At 35.4% G+C, this 26,222-nt stretch overlaps 1 protein-coding gene, 1 long non-coding RNA gene and 1 pseudogene across 3 annotated transcripts; 2 read left to right on the forward strand and 1 right to left on the reverse strand.

The window, feature by feature from the left end:
- Nucleotides 1-661: 661 nt before the first annotated feature.
- Nucleotides 662-25,449, reverse strand: LOC149570625 (disease resistance protein Roq1-like; annotated as a pseudogene). Its single transcript, XR_016362985.1, has 8 exons — nucleotides 24,803-25,449; nucleotides 24,058-24,297; nucleotides 21,845-22,736; nucleotides 19,100-19,471; nucleotides 18,557-18,971; nucleotides 1,684-2,528; nucleotides 1,452-1,604; nucleotides 662-1,392 (listed from the first exon to the last, which is right to left on the reverse strand). The product of XR_016362985.1 is annotated as a disease resistance protein Roq1-like (transcript).
- On the forward strand, nucleotides 4,654-5,220 carry LOC149570626 (uncharacterized). Its single transcript, XM_089823198.1, has 2 exons — nucleotides 4,654-4,875; nucleotides 4,963-5,220. The coding sequence occupies exons 1-2, from the start codon at nucleotides 4,654-4,656 to the stop codon at nucleotides 5,218-5,220; spliced, it is 480 nt and encodes a 159-aa protein (XP_089679324.1).
- On the forward strand, nucleotides 13,681-14,520 carry LOC149570627 (uncharacterized). The gene is made up of 4 exons (XR_016362982.1): nucleotides 13,681-13,816; nucleotides 13,905-13,982; nucleotides 14,083-14,145; nucleotides 14,245-14,520. It is a non-coding gene; the product is annotated as an uncharacterized LOC149570627 (long non-coding RNA).
- Nucleotides 25,450-26,222: the final 773 nt, after the last annotated feature.

Here is a 26,222-nt window from a genome sequence, read left to right on the forward strand (position 1 = left end):
AAACAAGAACATCATACTATCTGATAACTTTTCAAAACCTGTTCATAGAATGCATTTTAAGAATAATATTGTCAATCAATTCACCTTTGCATTCTTATTAAGATATCAAAACCCCACAAGAAAATCTGATCAACAATCACCCAGATCATGGTCAAAGAATGAATCATGGCGGCATTGTTTATAGATAGGGTTTTGAATGTCTTCGTTCACTCAAAATACCTTTCAAAGAGCATTAAACTGATTTTATGAAATGATGATGTTCGCCATACAAAGTAGACACATGGTTATACTTTTGGCAGGTTTCTTAAAACGTTTTTCAAACCATGATTCAAACCCCTTCAAGCATTGTGATGAACATTAATGACAATAAATAACCACAACATGATATTTTCGCTATCAAACAATTGTCAAGAAAATAAAAATAATAAATTAATTTTTCAGAGTTAAGTTGTTATTTGCCACCTTTTACCATTGTGCATCAAGCAACAACATAATAGCCAACATAGTCTCAACATTTTTGTTAATTTAGAATAGAGTACATTGGTAAAAAGGTAGGGAGACATAAGATCACCTCTTAGGAATCAAATGTATAGAGCTCAAAATAGAAAACACAGGCAAAGCTCAAAGATTAAAAAAAACACAAATAAAAGTTGTTAGACAATTAGATAGCAATAGATAATTGTCATTCTCATAATCTCATAGATTAGCAAGGTTTGGGCTGGCATCTGAAAGATACTATCCTTCTTCTGTAATAGGCTCCTCTTTGTCCTTACAAAAAGGCAAGATTACCAGAATTTACAAAGAAATACAAAAGTTTATTAGTGTTTTTTTTGGAGAGTGTATATATCTGGATAGCATCACTATAGCTTGATTCCTAGACTAAAACTGTTAAATAGTCAAATTTGACTTATTTTTTTAATCTTAATTTCTCCCTTAATGAGTGATGTTCATATCTGTCACTAGAATGCTTGTTTGGAATCTTAGCGTGTGATATTCATATCTTCACAAAAGTGCTTGTTTGGAGTAGGCATACGTGAAGAGCTTTTCCCAAATATCTTTGATTTTCCATTCTTCTCCGTCTCGCAGGAGTACCAACCAGCCCTTGTTCCTTTCAAAAGGCAGGTTGGCATACACACCCATATCATCTTCAACTTTAATTATCTTCAAGTCTTGAAGGAAGGCGGACTCTCTCGTAAAAACACTGAGAATCATCCACTGGCATTCGCTCTCAAACTTGACAATTACCTTGTACTCTTGCATGGAATATTTATTGCCCAATCTTATTATGTCCTGGTATAGATGTAGATCATGTTCCTGGTATAGATGTATGTTATGTTTCTCTCTTGAGCTTTCACACAAGAAGATTAGCATAATTGTAGTGCAGGATCTCACCTCCTCTACTCCAAGTTTGCACGCAAGAAGATTAGCATAATTGTAGTGCAGGATCTTACCTCCTCTACTCCAAGTTTGCACGCCCACCAACTTGGAAACTCAAGTACAGAGATTGTGAACGGGAAAGAAGATAGAATTGAGTTCACTTCTTTTTCATCAGCACCCACAGTTTTCATATTCAAAGTTATACTGGATACCTTCGAGGGCAATCTCTGAAATCACAAGAGTACATTTAAAAATCCGTCTTGTTGATATACCAAATGAGAATTCATGTCAAAATAAATTATTTACCTTTAGACAACAAATGCCTTTCCAAACACCACTATGACAGGCTGCAATTTGTATGTCTTTGAGCAGTGAGAGACATTCGAGTCCTTCCATCTTTGTAAGGACACAACACCCATCTGCTACAAGGCTTTCCAATGAAGTCAGTTGTGAGAGGTCTTCAAGCTCGTGCAAATCCAAACACCCACACAGATTGAGGTATCTAAGCTTTGATAAATTAGAAAGCCCCGATATCTTTTTCAGTCTATCACACAGGTACATCCTTAGATTCACCAATGTTATTGGCAGGCCTTTAACCTCCTCTAACTTTACACACCCTATATCTTCAAGAGATTCAAGGTTGGGGCACGCATTTTTGCTAATAAATAGCTTCACTACGTTTGTGTAACTCAAGTTAATGAATTTGAGTCGCGACATGACTTTGGGATTAGGTAATGAATATGGTTTACTGGAAAAGCCTTCTCTAGTTTCTTCATCTCCCTCCGAAAGTATGATATCCCCAACTGGACTACCTTGAACAGACAATTTCACAAGATTGCTCAGACGTACAAGTCCCTGGGGTAATCGTTGTACACCAGTATCGATTAAAGTTAAGTATTGCAAGTTGTTCAGCTGTCTGATAGACTCCGGTATGCAGCTGAGCTTTGGGCAAGCCCTCATAGACAGCGACTTTAAGAGGGTAAGCTTCTCCAGGGAAGTGGGTAGTGATGTAAGCGCCGTGTGTTCCAGTTCAATTACTTTTAAATTACCCAGTTCCCCAATGTCTATGGGTAACTCTCTTAAGGTTGGGCAACATGCGCGGAGATTTATGAGCAAGATTTGAGATGTAATGTGGGTAGGTAAGGTCTCCACTGTGAGGCCATGAGAGCGGTATAAGTGATAACATTTGGATTTATGTCCATTCCTTTCATTTCAACAAGAACGGACTTGATTCTACGGTGATCACCCAACTTCCCAAGGCTACCTAAAGGTGTGCTGAAGGATACGACATCGAGAAGAATGATCAAGATTTTCATAACAATGTATTCCGATTTTAGATTTCGTTGTGGGTATGATTTTAAAAAATTGAATCGAACTATAATTAGAATTTGCAAATACAAAGATCATGCCACAAATTTAGATGAAAGAAAAAGATATATCTTACCAGGATTGTCAGCTACAAATCTGATAGCAGCCCATCCATTGACAGGAACATTGACGGTATTGCGCATGACAGGATCCACAAGATTGAATTTTTTAGGATCTTTCTTGGGATTATAGTTGCCGAATCCCGTTCCCACAATGTAAAAGTCATTCCCATGCAAATGAATCGGATGGCTCTCGGCGGTGAAGATATTAGTCCCCTGAAGAATCACCTGAACTACAGAGTTGTATCTGAGCACTTTCACTTTGGTGGTTTTCACGGGGGCCCAGAGAAGCAAGATACCTAAAGTTGCGAATTGACTGTTGTGGAAGCAGATATCACGAGGAGTGTCTGGGCAGGTGGGGTGAAAGCAAAGACAGGAGAAGTGTATGAACGCGTATGGAAACGAGTTCTTCAATCTTTAAAGATATGCAGTTTCAGTTTGGGAATCTATGTAAGATTTTCCAACTAGATACTGCATAATTTTTGACAGTAAAAAGATTGAGGGATAAACAGGGTATAAATGCTCCTCCAACATATCCATCCTTCGGTATCTACGCAAAATTAAGTCCCTACATTAATATTTCTCAGCCCCTCCGAGAATTTAAATGCGCGGAATTGAATGAAATTCAAGAGGACAGGTGTCCTAATTCGCATTCAAGACAGCTGCAACGGCTTCATAAAATTACAGGATATATAGATCAGTATGCAATGAGCTTTCCGTATGCATACGAACAATTTAGCTATCCTTCTCCTGAAACTAACCATTCGTCCTCTCACAGGTTCAAGGCAAGGGTCGCAGTTACATAAACAAAATGAATGCGATTACCCTGAGGCACGTGGTTTGCATAGTTTTTCTTTTATGCATGGGAGTCTTGCATCCGAGGGACATGCAGGAGAAGCAGAATATCAGCGCTTCCATTTTATCCGAATGTTCCGGTGCATATCTCCTCACTCTAGTTTTTACTTTGTGCCTTTTACTTCTCATTATTCCAATTCTTGCTTCATTGTCGTGCTTCTCAACCTGGTACCCTCTTTAACTGTCGCCGAGATGTTTGAAACCCCCAATTTTTCTTCACCTGCATCGCCATACTCTTTCAGCTTTGTATTCTTAAATTTCCCGATGTTTATACATTTACTGGTTTGAGCAGGATCCAAGCCGCCCCTGTCGTCCATGTGGAGCAGCGATGCGAGCAAGAGTGTGAAGCTCTGCCTGGAATTCACCGTCATTAGGGTCCTCCTGTGCTGTCTGGTACTATAATGCCATCTTTCAAATCTAACGGCTGAGGCTGTAACCATTCATTTTTGGTGTGAATGTGTTCGACTATGCTTTTTATAATTCAGTTTACTTCCGGCTTGAAAATGATACAGATTATTTTTTACAGGTGATTGCTAGTGTTGCAGCGATGCGGAGGTTATTTCCATTGAAACGGGTCTCTGCATACAACAATATCAGTAATAATTTACCCTGCCAGAGGGTTGATAAGGATGGGCCGCCCTGTTTGGAGAAGGGAAGCGATAGCTCGAAGGAGAATTTGCTTGAAAAGCAGTTGATGGCAGATAATTCTTCTGCTATTCCAAAGGAAACTATCTCTGGGGGAGGGGATTCCAAGCGTTCATCTCCACATTCGAAGCGATCATCTCCCCATTCAGTACGCCATCACAGAGAAAGTCATTCATCAACCACTTCCATCTTTTCCAGCAACAAGAGAGAAACATCTTCAGCAACTGAATCGCTAAGGTTGATCGAAGAAGAGATGGAATGTCGAACAAAGATACTGGAGAGTGAGAAGAATGATCTGCAGCAGACATTAGAAAAGGAGATAGATAGGCGGTCAAATGAATGGGCTTCTATGCTGGGAAAAATTAGGTCGGAGGAGAGGAAGATGAGAAAGAGGATCCAAGATCTGGCTGAGCAAAATGTACAATTGCAAAAAGAAGTTTCATCTTGGAAGAATAGTGTGTGGATGCAAGAAGAAATCTTGAAAGAAAATTCTCATATATCCTATGATGAATCCCTCAAGCAACATGCAGCAAATCCAGAGGCATATCAACAGGAACAACAGCATATAGAGGTAACTAATGTTATTTATTTTGCTATTTTAGGGAGTGTTCATTAACATGGTTTTGTGATCAACCATTATTCTTCATTGCTATTTTAGAGTGAGGAGGTTTTCAAACAACTAAAGCAAGAACTTAAAGCCAAAACTTTACTGGTCAAGCTTCTACGGGAGAAATTATGTTCCAATGTGGCTGATGTAGAACAAACTGAGGAGAAAGTTGCAACTTTTGAAAGGAGTCAAGAGGTTTTGAGGAGTAACATTGAAAGACTACAGGCTAGGCTCACTTTCTCAAACCAGAAAGAGAAAGATTTGGAGGTTCTGGTATGTGTTGTCATGCTTTCAATTGTTTATATTTAGGATGTCAAACAGTTTGTTAAATGGAAGATTAACTTACTTTTGAAGAGCATTATATTTAGTTTAGATTATGAGCACTAATGCTGTGATATATTTTATCTACAGCTTGGAGGGAAGGAAAATACCATAAAATGTTTACAGATTGACTTAGAAGAATGTCAGAAAGAACTGACGTTGTTAAGAACAGAGATACCCAAAGTTTTAGAAGAAAGGAATGGATTTCAGCAAGATGCAGAACAACTTACCTTGCAAAACATTAAACTCATCGCTGAAGTTGGAACACTTAAGCTCAAAGTAAACAAACTAGATGAAGATGTATTAGTTAGGGAGGGACAGTTGTCGATTTTGCAAGAATGCCTAAGGGAAAAGTTCTAGTTCTCACATTTGTAATATAGCTGATTATAGTTTCTAAGCAAATTTAGCAAGAACTCATTCGATGTATAGTTAATCTCTATTTTAAATGTATTAATTTGAAGAAAATATTAGAGACATTCTGATACATTAATATTAATAATGATTATAGGAAGACTTCAAGTTTCTGTAATATGTTAAAGGAAAGGTCTCTATAGCTGTATCTCTCTCTATCTATAGCTAATATTTTATTGTGCTGAGAGGCATTCTACAGCGGTATATGTGTTGAATAACCCATCTACAGAAAAGCTCACAAATGGTAAATTAAAACTAGTGCTACCCCAAATTTCTGGGATTGGTAGATCAGGGGACGAGTTTTTGGGATGACAACTTTTTTGTGCAATTTTGGGGACAGCTATATAACAATGAGGAAATCAAATTAAAATATGTAGAAAAATTTAGAGATTCATAAAGAATAGACAAAGCATGCTCTTATACATAATAGAAGCTTAAAATATAAGAATTAGCAAAATTCATTTTTTCAAATTTCTCTTACTTTGTTACTTCAAGAGTCAAAGACAAATATCTTCTAGAAATCAAAGTCAGTGTCCCCTAGGCATACACTATCCCTGAAACTTATCCAAGACGGGGATGGCTGAAAAACATATTGGAAACACATTCCAAAGTAACATTGAATTAAACCCATTGCCACTTGTACCATTTGTCATGATTTGTAAGTAATTTTTTTGTATTCCATTTGAAATGGAGAGGAGGTCAATAATTAAGATGGTGTGGATTTGTAACCAATAGTAGAAGAGTGGTTCCTGAATTGATACAAAATATCTCATGCCCTGACACACCCTCCACCTAGTTGTTTCCTTTATTTGTGACTCTCTGTGGCATTGATAGAATAGAGTTCTGAGGAGAAAGTCATAGGTTTTGTTAAGCTCTTAGATTTATCCACATAAAAAGTTTGTCATGTGTTCTGAGGTTTCTATTAATGGTTCAATATTTACATGGTGTTTTAGATGGCGCATCTTATCTTTCCAAGACTCCTACCATGTGGGACCTCACATATGGGACTTCAATTCCTGTTCCTGCTCAATTCTTTATCAACAGAAACTCTTGAAAGGAAACTAGTAGGAGTGTTGATCCCATATGATAAAAGTTTAGTAGTAGTAAATTCTGATTGGAAGTTGAGAAGGAATTTTGTTTCTCTATTATTGTGAAATCTTGGATTGTTTTTGATGATTTTGTTCCAAACTTATTTTGTGTGGTCAAAACTTTTATTCAACAATGCTTCAAATCTTAATATGTTTTTGCAGTTTGGATGCGGGTGTATTTGTGGATATGGTTCAATTCTTAATATCTTAATATGATTGAGTACATAAAATCCTACATTACAGGATGTGCCTTTTGTAGTTTGGATGCAGATGTGTCTATGGATATATGGCTTATTGTCATATAACCCATTCTTCAGATACCAAATAGGTCATTGCCACTTGGATTAGTTGAAGCCATTTTCTTTTTAAAAATATATATATTAAAAAATGGAATCAAAATAATATTAATAACAGGTTTATGTTGCATACTGATGACCTAGATTTTGAATAGCAGTTACAAATTTATTGGGGGAATCTAATTTAGTACTAATTTTTTTTAGAACCATCATCTGACAGTAACTAAAACGTACTCCCTAGCTGCTAATTGGGACAACATGCATATTTTTAAGTTAAATGGGAGAGTTGAGGGAAGAGGTGGGGGAAGCGCTGAAAACTGGGAAGGGAACTCATTGTCTTCAATGGTTTTCTTCTATTGTTTTCTTTTGCTTGATACTCAGAGGTATGCGCATATATTCTATTCAAGGTTAAATGTATATAACTTTCAAGAAATTCTTCATTCTCCTCTCAATTAGCATTATTTGTGAAATTTATTGCTATAATCTTGTTAATTGCACTTGTATAACACCTTAGTTTCAACATTTTCTTGCATCGTCTTGTTTTTGTTCTGCATATTAGTGAGATCCCTAGGAAATTGCCATCTATATTATCCTCACCTACTTTATTGAATATGGTCGTGCATGTGTACCTTATAATTTTTCTCCGCTTAACCAACAAATTAATGTCAAATTGAAATATTGGATGCATTTTTTGTATAACGCCATTAGCCTTTAGATTCCTCCAAGATTAGGTAGTCGGAGTAATAGGAAGCTTGATTAAGCACTACATTTTTCTTTATTTCTCTTTTGACCTAAGCTTCCATGTTATCTAGCCTTGGATTAAGGATTGGTTGATTAGTTTGCATCTTACTAGCTCCTAAATCACCATGACCAGCCTAAAAGACTTTGGATTGTAAATGATTCCTTTGATGTTTCTATTTGTTTTTTCTTTCTTCTCTCAAGGCCATAATGTAGGTGGTTTGAGATAATGGACATTGATATATGGCTGGTAGCCTGGAATTTACAAGTTAAATAGAATGGCCTTTGACCATGCTCCAAGGGACATCTAAGAGGTCCTTTTGATTGTGGGGGAAAAGTTGGGAGTCAGTGGCAAGTTTGGGGACTATTGGCGAAGACTGTATCATTGTGGACTTGGTTTTTGGCTGATTAGAGAATGGTCTACTTGTTTGTATTGGTTTCATTCAAAACTTTTATTAGAAATATAATTGACAATTTCAAAGTTTTCCTTGCTATGTGAGATTTTCTAAGGTTGTGTCTTCTCCTTGGTCATCGCTCCTCGAGTTTTTACTGTCGAACCTCACTACTTTTATATCTACACTTATTGACTCTGTTATTCCTTTTAGCATAGCTGTCTCTTCCTATTTTGAAGTGATCATGTAACTTCATGATTTGACGCTTCATTTTCTATCAGAATGTTTATGCTGAAAGCCAATATTTTCACCCATTTGGCTTCTGACATTTACTTCAACCTATTTTTCTATTTTCTTTAGATTTCACATCAGTTTTGTTTGATTTCAGTATCATTATGATTTCAACATCCATTCCTACACAACTTCTTACTGTTAAGGCAGATATTTGTATATTTATATTGAATAGGAAGTTTCAATTTCATTGGGTTGTTTCAATCTAACTTTTAAGTTTGTTTGGCAACGGGAATACAAGTGGAATAGGCATATGTAAATTCTTAAAATTTTGAATTTTGTGTCTGGGTGCACCAAATCAGAATTGCGACTTGGAATAAAATAGGAATATGTATTCCAATTTCGTCCCAAAAATAAATATTTTCAATTCCACCTCAATAGCTGGAATTGGAATATGTATTCCTATTCCAGTTTTATTTATTTTAAAAAACTTTGGGTCCGTGAATTCCCCATCAAATTCTGGCTGAACCAAACAAAGAATATGAATATATATTCCTATTTTCTATTCTAGAATAACAATTCCTATTCCCATATTTGTATTCCCACAACCAAACGAGCCCTTAAAAGGATTTGCATTATTTAAACATATTGTGGACTTACAATTTTCGCTGCAGTTTTCATTTAATATCATTACACTTTTATTACTCCAGTTGTCTATTACATGGTCAAATATTTGTTGGTTTATAAATATGCTCTGTAGTTTAATTCATTTTCTTTGAGTTAACTCTTAAGGAAAGATCAATAATTCCCTTGTGTTGTCATGGTTCCTATTTGGATATCAAAAATGTATTCTCTTGATGGACCTCATTCCTTGTTGCAACACCATCTCAATCCATCACCTCTTTTCTAATCTTAATCATATGACACTAACTGTCCTGACTTTCACTTATTACCATATCTAATTCTTGCATGCCAAGGTGTGATGTTGTTTTACCATTTTGTTCTTATTGATTATCTATTTTTCATATTCAGACTAATCGCTCATCTACTTGATTCTTCTTTCTTATCTCTTAGCTATTTAGCTCCACTGGAAAATCTAGTAAATATGAACAATACCCAGCCTAACATGAGAAATACTAAACAAGTAAAACTACAGGGAGTAATGGAATTGCATCACATGACATCTCATTTTATACCTAGTATATCGTGAATCGTAGATGTATTTAACTTAGAGGAGCATAAGAGCAACATTAACAAATAAAACTCTTGAAATTAGTTGGATTAGAGAATAAGGTAACACATCAATCTATTATATTATTATATTGATTGTAATTAATAAATAAATTACAAGTATGTATGTATATATATATTATGAACAAATTACTATATAAATAAATCGCTTCATGCTTTTTCATAATATGAATTAAAAGAATCATTACTATTAATCAACTAATTCAAATTCACAAACTATCCCTTATAATTCAAACTTTACAAATACCAACTACTTAATTAAATGTAAAAGAAGCTATTTACTCGATTTTCCACTAGATCTAAATAGCTAAGGGATGAGAAAGAAAATATCAATTAGAGGAGTGATTAATTTGAATATGAAGAATAGATAATCAATAAGATCAAAATGGGAAAACAACATCATATATTAACATACAAGAATTAGATAGGGTAATAAGAGAAAGTAGGGATAACTAGTGTTAGATGATTAAGACTAGAAAATAGGCGATGGATTGAGATGGTGCCACAACACAAAACGTGGCCCATCAAGAGAAAACATTTTTGATGGCCAAATAAGAACCATGACAACACAAGGATACAAGGGAATTATTGATTTCCTTAAGAGTTAACTTGGAGAAAATGAGTAACAGTAGAGAGCATATTTCTCAATGAACAAATATTTGACCATGTAACAAATAATTGCAATAAATAAAGCATAATGATGTCAAACAAAAATCTGCAGTGAAAATTGCAAGCCCACAATCCACAATCTACTTGAATAATTGAACTTATAAAAGTACAAGTCAGGCTAAACCATCAAATCTTTTTGAAGCATCTCCAAGTTTGAGCTGGATTGAACAATCTAATGGAATAGAAAGTCCCTATTTGATATAAATACACAAATCTTCCTTAAAAAGTAAGAAGTTGCATGGGAATTGATGATAAAATCATAATGATACTAAAATCAAACAAACTACTGCAAAATATGGAGAAAATAGAAAAAGAGGTTAAAGTAAATCAGACACATCCTTAGAAGGGCAAGGCCTCAATGTTGTGTTGTTGGCATTCCTCATGCAATGTGATGCAAGGGTTGCACGATATGATGCAAAGACTGCATGACATTGCGAAGCTGTGCACGAAGCAATACAAATCCTCTCGCACAGTTAGGCAAGGTCTCGTGTGGAGAAGCAAAGTCTCATGCCAGACTACAGATCAATGTCTCCTCGCATGAAAAATAATGGGCATTTTGGCTTGGCTGAGGAAAGTTTGGAAGTTGGTTTTGGACACCCTACTAGGTTCCACACCTTCCTAGTTCAAAACATATTTTCTATGGAGTTTAAAATATGTCATTTAAGTATAAGTTGACATATTTTAATATATTCTTAAGAAATATTTTAATATATGTGACGATTCATTTGAGATAGGTCCAGAGCTCTCCGAGTTAAGATAAATATTTTGAGAAATTTTAGGACTTCAAAAGTTTAGACTTCGCCAAATTTCAGGGCTTTAGGATTTTAGACTTAACAAAATTTCACGAGTGAGGTTGTAACTTTGAGCCCTTGTGCTGTGTATGACCATTGTTGGTCTCTACTTGTAATTCTTGATTATGTTGTAACTAGTGGAAATGGACTTGTTTGTCTAACCATGCTAGGAGCTTTTACTTTGGGTTTGAAAGAGAACATCCTCTTGTATAATCTCATAATTCATGTGATCTTTGGTTTGTGAGTTATGGTTTAGTGCTTGGAGATCCTTGCAAGTGTTGTAAGACTTCCGTTGGTGTAGGTCAATATGTGATTTTAGCCATGTTCCCTATTCTTATCACCTTGTTTTGATGTTTCATTATTGTATATGGTTACTTTATGTTGTTGATTTAATAACTTATCTTAAAAAAAAAAAATTATTCAGTGCACATTTTATCCTTGTGTTCCAAGGATCTTTGGGTGGGGCATTACAATATGCATCTGTTATTAATATTATTTTGATTCCAAATGACTTCAACTAATCCAAGGTTGCAATGAAAATATCACTTTATTAGGTATCTGAAAAATGGGTAGTGACATTCTTCCCCCTTCAATTAATGTGTTTTCTTCAATGCATTAATCAAAATTTTCAATCATATCCCAAAAAAATAAAAAAGGTCACTCTTGACATTGTGAATGAACCGAAATGATTGTGAATATATATGTATGAGTATAATATGAAGTAGATATGAATTATCCACTAATACGGTCAATTCTATGTAATACCAAGGTATGGTAAGCAAGCAAAGGTATGTGTGTGCATTGTTGTGATTTTAAGGTATTGTGCAACTTATTTGAAAGCATTGAGATAAGGGAATAGTTGATTTTTAATTGAATTGATTTATGATGTAATGTGGACTAATATTTTGTTGACTAGTGAATGTGCACATCGACCTTGACTCTTGTAGACTTTTCCTCATTTTATGGTAATTTTTGATATGACACTCATTTTAGGTTGCAATCCTTACACTTATTAGCATATTTTTTAACTTAGCATTGGGTATGTACACCAAGTTGTGGTGCCAAAAAGGTGACAACCCTTTTTTTTCAATTTTCAATAGCGTGTAAATAGTTTTAAAAAATCAAAATCTTATAAATGGGCTACATACCTGCGGCCCATTCATTTTAACTCTTTTTTTTGCCCTCTCCTCATAGCAACACGTACACGAATTGTAGAAAATCAAAGTTTTCACCACCTACCTTGCCAATGTGCCTCTTCGCCAATGAAATACAAGATCACAAACATGTTGTATGTAATCTAAATTTCATTTTGCATTGTTTGATATGTTTTTTATATTTTTTTGTAGGTTTTTTAGATTGTTTTGCAGGGTTTTTACAAATTTTCTTTAGATTTGTTTATTTATTTAGATTTCAATTAATTTTTTATTAGAAAATGTCAATAATCAACCGAAAAATCCCCAAGAAACTCAAAACCCTCAAGAAAATCACTACCAAAACCCTCCCCAAGAAGAGGAACAAATTTTGCAACTTAAACCAATTGAAAGACTTCCACCTGGCACACAAGAAAATATAATAAATGAAATAGAAAGAGGCAAAACAAAATTAGAAGGACTCATTGGTTGGTTGAAAGAATCTAGACTAACCAATCCAATGAGGGCTCAATTGGCATTGTCCCTCGAATCCATTAAGACCTAGATAGCTTCAATTAGTGGTTAGTTAGATGTTTGGTGGGTTAAGAGGGATGAAAAAAAAGGATTTTATGCAAATAAATTGTCATATCAAGATGTTAAAAAAAAAAGAAATACCAAAAGGTAGAATATGTGCATTTTTTAGAAAACCTGGTGAACAAAATACTATTAGAGAGGGTACTAAATGGTTCCCCATTCATTGGTGCATACGCAATGCTATTATAAATAATTTTTGGGATAGATGGTGGATGGTTTTTGATGCCCCTCCTTGCAACAATCACGAGATCCCCATGTATTTTTTAAAGAAATTGTATTGTGAGTTTGTCCTTGGGGAGATCCCCAATTATTTTGATATATTAGACTCCCAGCGTAGAGGTGGGGGTTCATCATTTAAAAGGCCAGGGGTAGGTCGTGACCCTAATGTAGTTAGGGCACCTGTGGTCATGCCAAAGGGTGAGCATGTGACTATTCCTTTAGTTGTGAAGGAACATGTAGAGGCCAACGCTCTAGGGACCATTAATGCTTTAACACAAACCCTCATCCATTGCATGAGTCCATTAGTTAAGGGGTAGCCTTCAGTGCACCACGATCACATGTGCACATCATGTGGATCCTTATTCACATTTAGCACTCATGCTAGAGATGGTGCAGATGATGAGCTTGTCACTGATCAGTACCTGAATGACACATTTGGCATTGACACACAAGTAAATTACAATTATAATTTACTAATTTGATCACATTTCATATGTATAATGAATGATTAATTAATTAGCATCTATTGACATTTTTCAAAATTTAGGGTTAGAGTGTTGGCAGGCCTAGTAGCGATCCCCTGGCTCCATTTTTTGCCTCGTCCATGAGTCTAGAGGTATGTGTCGATTTAATCATTTAAATTAATACATATATATTATTAAGTAATCATATTAAGGATTGACAAAAAAAATTATGCATGTGCATCAGCTCTCTAAAAGACAATCAACATTTACTACAGACTCAGAGCATAGACATCATACGAGCTTCGTAGAGGTACATTTGTTTCATGTTAATTTAATTCATTTAATTATATTTGTTTCATGTTGCATGTTACATGTCACATGTATTGTATGACATGCAGCTCATGACATCTCATCTCCGACAGTCCGTCGATCATGGAGTGGCTGCAACTATGGCGGGTTCACAGCCATTGACTGAGGCATGAAAGAATTTTATTGGTTTTATTTTTTGTTTATTATAGTTAGTATCAGAATTTCTAATGTTATTTATAAGTGATTATATTGATTCAATTGTTGTAGGGTCTTGTCACACCTGATCATCCACGAGCGTTCGAGGTGGACTTGTAGAGTGACTATATGATGGTAATAAGAAAATAATTAACTTTGTGTGTACATATATTTGATTTCAATGTATAATAATTATTCATTCATTTCTACTTTGTTTGTATCAACTTGAGTTAGAGAAGAGCCTCAACAAGAGGACAAGAAAGTGTGTGAAGAGGACCCTATCATCACCACCATCTCTCTCCACACGATGACCAAAGGCCTCTAGAGATTTTTTTCCTTCCCCTCGTGGGAAGGAGAAGATATAGTTGATAGACATGTACATGTATAGGCATCATCAGACATATATGTTGGATTTTATGTCAGTGGACATATTCGATATACATTTGATGTATATATGACATTTATTTGATGCATGACATTATTAGACATATGAAATTATTGGTTAATATATGATATATTTGTTCATGTATGACATTAAATTAGATATATTCGTGTAAGACATTAAATTAGATATCTTCATGAATGACATTAAATCCAATACCTAATCAATTTGAAACTTTGATAGAATATTGATTAATAATAAACTTTATCACTGTTTAAGCATAAGTTTATCATTTGCAATATGTCATCTTCAAATGATTTATGATCTTGTTCATGTTTAAAGTTTTCCTTCTTTGTCATTTTTTTATCAAGTTTAATTCAATACCTAAACAGTTTGAATTTTTGATACAATATTGATCAGCAATAAATTTTATCAGTGTTAAAATAGCTATTTTATCCCCTTCATTATGTTTTAACTTGGTGTGGGGCCTTGTGTTATCTCCTAGCTTAGGGGAGTGGAGGAGTAAGGTTCCATGGTTGGGTGGAAAGTCTTTTATCCATTGAGTATTTTTCTAGAGTTTTTCAAGAGCCTTGGATGATCTTTCTTCACACATTCCAATTTTGCATCTTTTTTTGTGTGTGACTACATGTTGCAACATCATATTTTTGTATCATGACTATGATATAATACTTATGTATCCATTTTATATAGAGATCATGTTAGAGGAGAAAAATGTTAGAAGTATATGAAAACATGATATATAATGATTACTTGCTCCTTGTAATATGTATATGTACACATGCTTAGTTGCAATAAAGAAGAATGGGTATATCAAGATGATTGTCCTTGGTATGCTTATGTGATTTTTATGCTATGTAATTGTAATAATGGATTCAACTATTTATAATGAAACCTTGTTCATATATTTATGATGGTTTTTACTTATGGGAACTTATGTATGTGTTTCTAGTAGTGATGTTTGGGAACCTATAAGAACTTGGTTGTTGAGTTAATATAGAATATTCATATATTTAATCAATGAGATATATCAAAATATTTAATGTTAGAAGAATTGAAAATGAAATGTATGTGCTTCAATTTTGTGTTAAAAATAGAATAAAATTTATTCCACTTTTACTCTTATTAGTTATGTGATCTCTTAGGTTCCCTGTGAAGGAGATACAAGGAAGAATTACTCTCTAGATTTCCTAGATTACTGGATGGATTTCTTGTAATATTATGGTTATTGAAATTGAGACTTGTGATGCCTTTGATTCTTGTAATATTAGGTTATTGAAATTGAGGCAAGGGTCGCAGTTACATAAACAAAATGAATGCGATTACCCTGAGGCACGTGATTTGCATAGTTTTTCTTTTATGCATGGGAGTCTTGCATCCGAGGGACATGCAGGAGAAGCAGAATATCAGCGCTTCCATTTTATCCGAATGTTCCGGTGCATATCTCCTCACTCTAGTTTTTACTTTGTGCCTTTTACTTCTCATTATTCCAATTCTTGCTTCATTGTCGTGCTTCTCAACCTGGTACCCTCTTTAACTGTCGCCGAGATGTTTGAAACCCCCAATTTTTCTTCACCTGCATCGCCATACTCTTTCAGCTTTGTATTCTTAAATTTCTCGATGTTTATACGTTTACTAGTTTGAGCAGGCTCCAAGCCGCCCCTGTCGTCCATGTGGAGCAGCGATGCAAGCAAGAGTGTGAAGCTCTGCCTGGAATTCACCGTCATTAGGGTCCTCCTGTGCTGTCTGGTACTATAATGCCATCTTTCAAATCTAACGGCCGAGGCTGTAACCATTCATTTTTGGTGTGAATGTGTTCGACTATGCTTTTTATAATTCAGTTTACTTCCGGCTTGAAAATGACACGGATTATTTTTTACAGGTGATTGCTAGTGTTGCAGCGATGCGGAGGTTATTTCCATTGAAACGGGACTCTGCATACAACAATATCAGTAATAATTTACCCTGCCAGAGGGTTAATAAGGATGGGCCGCCCTGTTTGGAGAAGGGAAGCGATAGCTCGAAGGAGAATTTGCTTGAAAAGCAATTGATGGCAGATAATTCTTCTGCTATTCCAAAGGAAACTATCTCTGGGAGAGGGGATTCCAAGCGTTCATCTCCACATTCGAAGCGGTCATCTCCCCATTCAGTACGCCATCACAGAGAAAGTCATTCATCAACCACTTCCATCTTTTCCAGCAACAAGAGAGAAACATCTTCAGCAACTGAATCGCTAAGGTTGATCGAAGAAGAGATGGAATGTCGAACAAAGATACTGGAGAGTGAGAAGAATGATCTGCAGCAGACATTAGAAAAGGAGATAGATAGGCGGTCAAATGAATGGGCTTCTATGCTGGGAAAAATTAGGTCAGAGGAGAGGAAGATGAGAAAGAGGATCCAAGATCTGGCTGAGCAAAATGTACAATTGCAAAAAGAAGTTTCATCTTGGAAGAATAGTGTGTGGATGCAAGAAGAAATCTTGAAAGAAAATTCTCATATATCCTATGATGAATCCCTCAAGCAACATGCAGCAAATCCAAAGGCATATCAACAGGAACAACAGCATATAGAGGTAACTAATGTTATTTATTTTGCTATGTTATTATAAATTTAAGAGAAAACCAAATTTACAGTGCCTACTAGGGATTCTCTATTCTTAGGCAAAATATCAAGATCTGGAGACCTACATATTTCCAACACAGGGTCCTTAGAGGCCAGCATTAGGGTCTCTTAGCACACAGATTTGAATGATAAAATAATTATCAATTTAAGAAAAAATCAAATTTATAGTGCCTAATAGGGATTCCCTGTTCTTAGGCAAAATATCCAGATCTGGAGACCTCCATATTTCCAATGCATGGTCCTTAGAGGGCAACATTAGGGTCTCTTAGCACACAAATCTAAATGAAAAAATAATTATCAATAGGGATTCTGTGTTCTTAGGAAAAATATCCAGATCTAGAGACCTCTATATTTCCAACGCAGGGTCTTTAGATGCCAACATAAGGGTCTCTTAGCACACAGATCTAAATGATAAAATAATTATCAATTTAAAAAAAAAATCAAATTTACAGTGTCTAACAGGGATTGTCTGTTCTTAGGCAAAAAAATCCAGATCTGGAGGCCTACATATTTCCAATGCAGGGTCCTTAGAGGCCAAAATTAGGATCTCTTAGCGCACAAGTCTGAATGGTAAAATAATTATCAATTTATGAAAAAATCAAATTTACAGTGCCTAACAGGAATTCTCTGATCCGGTGATCTTCGGCAAAATATCCAGATCTGGAGGCTCTAATGGCAACTGGGGAAGTACAAACCAAACATGTTGTAGGGACAAAGTGTTCTGAACAGGGCAGGGTGAAAATGACGCTTCCATAGATAAGCAAATAACAGACTTGTCCCAGACAAAAAGAAAGGCTTTTTAAAAGCTTATTTGCATATCTAAATTAAGGAAGAAAAAATCTGGGGGTATAGAATTCAAAACTACTTACAGTGGATCCGCTTGTGAATGTTAGAACAAAGATGATTTTATCCCAAAAGAGATACCTCTGCAAGAATTCTCTTTCTCCTGACGTTTTCCCCCAACCCACCATTGTTCCCCAAATCCATCTTCAAAAAATTAGGTTGAGTTAACAAATTTATTATTCTGTGCTGAAGCGATGAAATTAGGATTATCAACTTTGGTTTTATCCACTTTCCGCCCTGCAATATCACCCTTCTTACTCCGACCAAATCTAGATCTCCACCATGGTTACGATTTGAAAACCCCCCTGGATTTTAAAAAACCCCTAAACTGAGATGTACGGAAAATGCGTGAACAGCCGAAAGCGGAGCCTTATCTATCCATAGGCCTTTTCAAAACCCAAATTTCCATGTAGCAAAGAAATCATCAAACTCTGCAACATCCAATCTATCCGCACACCTTTCATGACTGGCTTCTACACATTTTTTTCTGCCGTGTATCTTTCTGGGTGGGATGAAATTAGTTTGCCGCTCCAACGTTCTTTCATCTTTCGATGAAATAAATTTCCCGCTCAGACTTAGCGTTATGTGAGACAAAAAATAATAATTTAAAATTAAAACATAAATTAAAAAGAAAATGAAGGCAAAGTTAAAGACGATAATAATTTTTTGTCTTTAAAAAACGTCTTAAAACGACTCACTTTGTAGTAGTGAGGGATGTGTAGTCTAGATACTCAAGCTTCCTGATATTTCTCAGAACATCTGAGGAGACGATCAAGCGGCCACAGAAGAACAAGGACAGGTATTGGAGTTGTATTAATTGATTGAAGGAATCTGGAAGAGCTTTCAATTTACCACAATTGGTCAAGTCAAGATGTCTTAGGTTTGTCAAATACCCAAAGCCATGCAGAAGAGATTGTAACTCGTAGCAATAACCTAAATCGAGGTGAGTCAGGGATTTCAACTTACACAACTCATCTGGTAAAGTTTCCATTAAACTTGCACGCAAAACCATCTTTTCCAAATGCATGAGAAGTCCTATTGATTCGGGCAGATTCTTGAGGTTGTGTACAGAGAGCTCGCGCAACTGTGTGGGAGCCTGCAAGCACAAGTTTTTTTGTGGTTTCAAGTAATAACACATTTTTAAACTAATATTCAAATCTTAGCGTGTCTTTAAAAGTATGGATTTTATCAAGTATTAAATGAACAAGAGCGTAAGTTGTATACCTGCTTGTGACTCTGCCACAAAGTGTCCAGCTGGCATGATCCCTTCAAAAGCTCTAACACTCTCAAATTTGGCATGGAGAAGTGGGAAGAAATGCTGGCGTAGGGGCAATCATCCCATCGAAGCCATATCAGTTCTTTTGAGAAATCACTGAATTCTATGATAACAGAATCACCTTGGGCTGCAAGAAGCCTTAATGCGCTTCCCACGACCTGATGAACAGGGTAGCCTCTCAGCACGGTTGAAACACCACAAATCTCCAATACCTGCAACCAGCACGCCTTCCATATCGACACTGGCGGTGCCATTCTTTCACTCGCATATAAATCGGGAGCGGGAGATGCACAGATTCCTCGGACCTCCATAATTAGTCCCTGCAATTGTCACACTGAAAATCATGAGAATAATGGAGAACAAATAGTTTGATTCGAAAGGGTTTCTAGGAAAATGTTTGTATTGTTTTGTATCATGTTGGTGATCACACTAAGTGCGCATTTTATTTCAGACGGATAAAAATGAATTTGAATTACAAATAACTCCCTCAGAAAGACTACAGGAGCGATGAATATATAATTTTTTTTTCATTTTGCAACCTGAACACTTAATCTTTCTTGTGAATGAATTAGATAACATGTTTAAAAACATAACTTATATTTAATTGCATACCTTAATATACTAGTCATATAGAGTCACATTTCATGCAAGAGATACACTTGTACGCGTACATTACCTATTTATATAAGTTTTGGATTCACAAAATTTAAATAGAGAACCTATTCAAAGCTCTACAATTTCAATGATTGGCATTACATGGCAAAGTTCGTTGTGCTTATGGAAACTTGGTAGAATTTATTTTTGGAAAGATTGTAAAAAGATTAAAGAATAAAATAAACTGTAGTGGCAATGGAGATGCTGACTTGTGGAGATGATGGCGAGATTGAAGATTTGAAGATATGGCATCTATGATCGATTTTTAAGTGATTTTGATTTCCATTAAAGTTAGTTAATTGTGAGAGTGGTGAGAGTCATGGTTGTGAGAGTGGTGAGTAATAATAGAAACACAATAAGAAAGAAAAATATATAAAATGAATTTGTATAAGAAATCATGGAATTTTATGAAAAAATTAATAAAATTAAATTTTGATCAATTCAATCGTTTTATTAAAATTTTGAATTAAAAATGTATTTATATTTTTTAAGTTGATCTTTTACCAAAGAAAACAAAAGGAATCTGAAATTTCTTTCTATTTTTTAAAAATAACTTTCTCTTAGATTCAAAATCTATCATATTAGTATGTATGCATTTTTATAATAATAAAATGATAAATATTTCAAAGGATAATCATTGAAGATAGAAAAAAGATTTGGATATGAAGGAAATAGAGGTCACAAAGCCATCCAATCAATAACCATATTATGTTTCAGTGGAAGTTAAATGAGAATTGGGGAATTGACCAAATGTTTGAAGTGGTGATACAGAATCTAAAATCCTTACAAACTGAAATGGTTTTTAGAAGGATAAAATTAATATTGTTAAAGAACAAAATACAAATGTATTCATAATTGGTTTGAACTCAACCATGATTAGCTATGACAATTTAAAAGACTACTACTATCAATAATAAGAAATAATTAACTATTGGCTACACCTCCTATTTTCACAATTTGATCATTTGTCAACCTAGTCTTAATACAAATAGCCACAATTTTCTCTCTTGCCACTTGAAAATACCATGCAAGGGTAGACATCATCTATTGCAAAGGCATTAGAGAACAAACAAGAAACAACAATATTATAGCTAAAAAGGGATGTTAGCTATAAAATGTGTTTGGCATTCATTCTATAAGGAAAATCTGTCGAGTTGATATAAAAGATCATTGCTAGTTTTAATAAGTTGTAGCATCAATTGCAAGGATATTGCTGAACTTAAAAGTTGTAGTATTGATTGTGAACATTATCACAAAATTATAGCTATGAAGTTTTAAATTGCAAAGATTATTCTCAATGGTAAATAGTTAATCGAAATAGCAAAGATTGTAGAGATCATTGTTAATTTATATATTTATAGTGCTCGTCATAAAGATTATTGGTAAATCTATGTGATTTTTTAATCTCAAAGACAATTTCAAATTATAAATGATATATGTTATTTTTAGAAAGTTGAGTGGGGATGATAACTTCGAAAAATTCCATCACTGCAACTTTGATGATATGCATTTTTCTTTTGTTAAGAGTTCACCTCCTATATGATAGAATTACAAAATATGTCTTATTCTTGATATTAATAAACAAAAGAAAAGAAAGTTTTCTAAGTATTATAGTTGTTCTTTTTTATCAATTTAAGAAACAATGATTCAAAAGAAATAAGGAAAAATATATGAACTAAGTTAATCAAACATGTTCAGAACAAAATTTAAATCTTATAACAAAATTGACATTCACAAAGTCAAATTGATGATTAGAAACTATACACATAAGTCAATAACCAGATGTTGGGATGCATTTTTAAATTGGATTGTGTGCTTATTTTTCTCCCCCAGTTATTCTCATCCTGATGATGAATCAAAGGATGATGAATCACTGAATGCAAATTAAAACTTTGATAACTTTGATAAAAAATAAATCCAGAAATGGTTTCTCAATAGCTTATCAAATTTCCCGTTAAATAATCTGATGATTCATACTTGCTAATTAATTCGTAAGATCCATAAATAGATACAATCTAAATAGTATACAATATACTTACAAGCTGACGGCGTGACAAGTAAGTGCGAATATCCTCGGGACGCCAGAGGCGACTGGGTTGGGCTTGATTATCAATAACACTTCTTCCCATATCTCTCAAGTGATCATGCATACGAACAACCAGGCGGTCCTCCCCTCTATCCGACTCATACTCTTCATTTTCATGAACAAATTCGATAAGACATTTTTGCTCAAGGCTCTCAAGACTCTGCAAACTACTCCAACCTGAGCCATCCCATATTCTCATGAGCATATTTTTCTCTTCTCCTGCCAAAAACCAAGCAATGTCAAGGAATATCTCCTTCTCCTCTCTGTCAAGGGCATCGTAGCTGATCTTAAGTGTGTTTGTTATATCCTTGTTTAAAATGTGCTTGCGGATTTTCTCCAACGTTCCACTCCAAAAGGCAATGTCCTTTCTATGGAGAAATGATCCGATGACCTTAAGGGAAAGTGGTAAGCCAGAGCATGCTATGATAAAACTTTCGACAAGAGCTTCGAATCCTTGCAGTGGATAAGGCAGTTGAAAAGCGTGCCTGCAGAAGAGCTCTCTGGCGTGAGTCTCACTCATTCCTTTTACCTCATGAAATAACACAACTCCGCAGCTTGTGAGAACACCCTTGTCCCTTGATGTCACAATCACCAGACTCCTCTCTCCAATCACTTCCTTCACTAGCAACCCATCAATTTGCTCCACCTCATCAACATCATCTAAAACCATCAGAATCTCACGATTTTGCAGATGATCTCTCAGAATTTCCTTCCCTTGGCTGCTATTATCAATCTTGAAATCATAATGTGCGAGTTTCTGGAGAAGCTTACACTGCAAAGATGCCAGGCCATTTTTGGCTGCCTCCAGTCTGACATCTGACAAAAAGTAACAGCGCCCTTTGTATGTTGGTAGTATTAATTTCTACCATTCATAGCAGACAACAAATCCACTCTGTCCAGCTCCTTCAAGTGGTATCAGAGATAATGGAATATGATCTTAGAGATCGTGGAGAGCTCAAGAAGTTTAAAATTGGTGAAGAGTGTTGTGGCAACGTAGCCCAACAAGTGATGGCATTTGAAGTTATCTTCTGCAAGAATAAAGAGAAGAACAAGTCAAGAGATTGCTATGAGAAACAAAGAAGCTGTGAAAAGAAAGAAGCCAAAGTTGAAGTGTGCGTTAGAAACATGTGGAGCATCTTTGTGCAAGCGGGAGTGCCAAAGAATGCATACACATGACATGGAAGATATTGATCATGGAAATTTTTATTATGTTTGTGTTTGAAATATGTGTTAGTTGTTATGCATTAGTTGTTAAAGTTAAGTTAGTTATCTTAGGTGTAATAAAAGGTGAGATGGTGTGCTAAAGCTTGTTGTCATAGTGCAAAGGTCTCTGTGTGTACTGATTTGGAGTTTAAGTGTTGGAATTTGGATGAGAAAATGTTTAAGGCTTTGTCATATCAAATGTGGTCATGTAATAGTAGATTGCTGAATTGATATCCCCCAATCAAGCGATGAAGATTGAATGAGAATTGCTTGTTAAGAATCTATTGTAAGGGGTGCATTATCGGTTGTACCCGACACCCTAGAGTTTGACTGAATGTATTGATGAACCATGTATCTGAAAAGGATTCTTATAGAACTGGCGAGTACAGTGGCTGGGCACCCATGTATCTCAGTAGATGGATTTCTTCTTATATGGACTCAATAATCAGTTTGATGCAGGTCAAGAAGGAGAAAAGCCAAAGTGATGATAATTTTCCCGTAGTAATGATTCATGGTCAGTAGAACCAATGAATGCTTGGTTTGTAAACCATTGGAACGCAAAGTTTATGGTGATCTTGAAACCATTTGTGTAATGTTTGAGAAGTTCGTGGTGAACTTGAAACCACTTTAGGATTGCATTGGTTAAGGGTAAGCCGTAAAACCCGAAGTAATTATAACAAGGGAAAACAATGTAAATGTGGTAGCATTAATGATAGAAATTAAGGGGGAGTGTTGGTAGTATTAATTTCTACCATTCATAGCAGACAACAAATCCACTCTGTCCAGCTCCTTCAAGTTTCTACCATTCATAGCAGACAACAAATCCACTCTGTCCAGCTCCTTGTTGGTAGTATTAATTTCTACCATTCATAGCAGACAACAAATCCACTCTGTCCAGCTCCTTCAAGTTTCTACCATTCATAGCAGACAACAAATCCACTCTGTCCAGCTCCTTCATTGTATGCCCAGCTCCTTTCGTTGTATACCTTCTTAGCGAGAGTGGTTTTGCCAGATCCTCCCATTCCAACAATACCCACTACTTTTACATAGCCGCTCTGCTCTTCATCTGACTTCAATATTGTGTTTTGGAAAGCTTCAAGGGCATCATCCAGTCCAACGGGGTGTTTAGCCACCTCCAACACTTCTCCTCTTGTTTCTTCTAGCACTCTATCTACTATACGCCTCAGCAGCACATCCTTGTCACTACAAGTACAAAACCGAATTACAGAAAAAGAAAATAAATAGGGGCAAAATTTGTCAGGTATAAATTTATTTTTTCTATGTCTGGATCAAATTCCATCATTTGGAAGAAGAGAGCAACAAGACATTTTTCCTTCTGTCTTTGTCTCTTCTTCTTAATGATACACCCAGCAAATAAATTTAGAGAATTCATACAAGAAACTATGCAAAATAACAATATAAACTTTCCCCAAATTATGCGATACATTATCAGAAAGAAGAAAGTAGCAGGACCACGATCAATCATTAAGAAATTATGCACAATAACAATACAGACTTTCCCTACATCACAGATTAAATTCTGTGATAAAAAAAATGATAGCAAGACTATGGTCTATCATTAAAAAGAAGAGAGCAAAAAGACCGCAATAGTTTTTCCTTCTGTTTCATTACTCCTTTTCTCTCTTAAAAATAGATCTTAAAGTTTGATCCATATAACATGGGAAAAAGAAATTTGCACAGTTCTTACTCTTTGCTTGACTCGAACACCAAGCCCGAAATAAAGGAAACCCTATAGAGATCATCTTTCCATTTCTGAACAATGTGGACATCAATTCTGTTCTTGTTCTTGAAATCTTCGAAGGCCTTTGCATACGGGCCAGAATTGATGTATCGAGCGTGAAAGGGCTGCACGTCGTAGAAGACAGGAATGATCTTAGCCCCGGTTCTGAGCATGAAAGAGAGCTCTGCCAAACCCCAGGGCGACTCTGCATATCTCGGGGAGAAAACCGCTACGTGGAGTTTGCATGTGGCGAGAGCATGCTGTATGGCTCCCGGTAAGAAATCTCCGGTCTCCAATTCTTTCTGATCCAAAAACACCCGCAGATTGAAGGCACTGAGATGGGAATACAGTGCCTCTGCCAAAGTCTTCTTAACATCTGGACCTCTGCGATTTATGAATACATCGTAGGCGGCATACTCTGAGGGTTGCCCGTGAGGCGAAAGAGAGTGTGGTACAATGCCCTCAAAAGCATTTTCTCCCATGGAATTCTCTCCGCCTGTGGAGGGTGGAGAGCCGAAAGGAAAGTCCAGATTTCGTATGTAGAGGGGAATGGTTAAAGGAGGAATGCTATATTGCAAAAGCGAGAATACTATGGGCGAATTATACGGATTGGACTATGTGGTCTAAAGTCGATTACTGTACTATTGCGCACTGAGAATTATTTTCGTTACGGGTCTCGTGGGTAGAACATTATCCTGGGAATAATTGTAAATATGGTAAAATAAAAATGTGTTTGAGATTTTAATAATTTTATAAATTTTCAATAAAGAATATAGCTTTTAATATTTTTTATGTGATTTAAATATTTCGAAAGTCAAGAAGAATGTTTAGGAATTCCTTATATACGAGCAATAAAAAAAATAGTCATTTAGAAAGTGTCACTTCATATTTTATTCAAAGATATCTAATAAATGCACGTTACATTCATTTCAACAATTTGCACAAGTAATGCAATACATTTTCCTGCATCATGTTTTTTTATCAATGGTTATGCACAAATGTTACATGCTATGAGTATTAATAGAGTTGCATGACTCTTTCATTTGAAACCAATGAATTGCATTTTTATTTTTATTTTAAAGTTAATAAAAGAGGGTGGGCACAAACAAGGAGTACACCGCCATTAGAACATAAGTCATTGTAACTAGAACAAACTATTGAAATGTATCTTGTATGTGTACATTTTACTTTAAACTTGTGTTAAGTAGATTCAACATCTGTAACATCACCACATTGTACTTAGCTCAAATCTACACAAACTACTACTTCATTTTTGCTTCATCTATTAAATGACCAATGCATATTGAGTTGTTTCAACTACATTCCGTCGAGCATCAAAGAATCCAATTATAGTAGAAACATACAAATCAAATGACATATCACAGAA

This window comes from Cupressus sempervirens, chromosome 3 (assembly GCF_028749045.1).
Source record: "Cupressus sempervirens isolate cs-2001-9-10 chromosome 3, ASM2874904v1, whole genome shotgun sequence".
Lineage (NCBI taxonomy): Eukaryota > Viridiplantae > Streptophyta > Pinopsida > Cupressales > Cupressaceae > Cupressus > Cupressus sempervirens.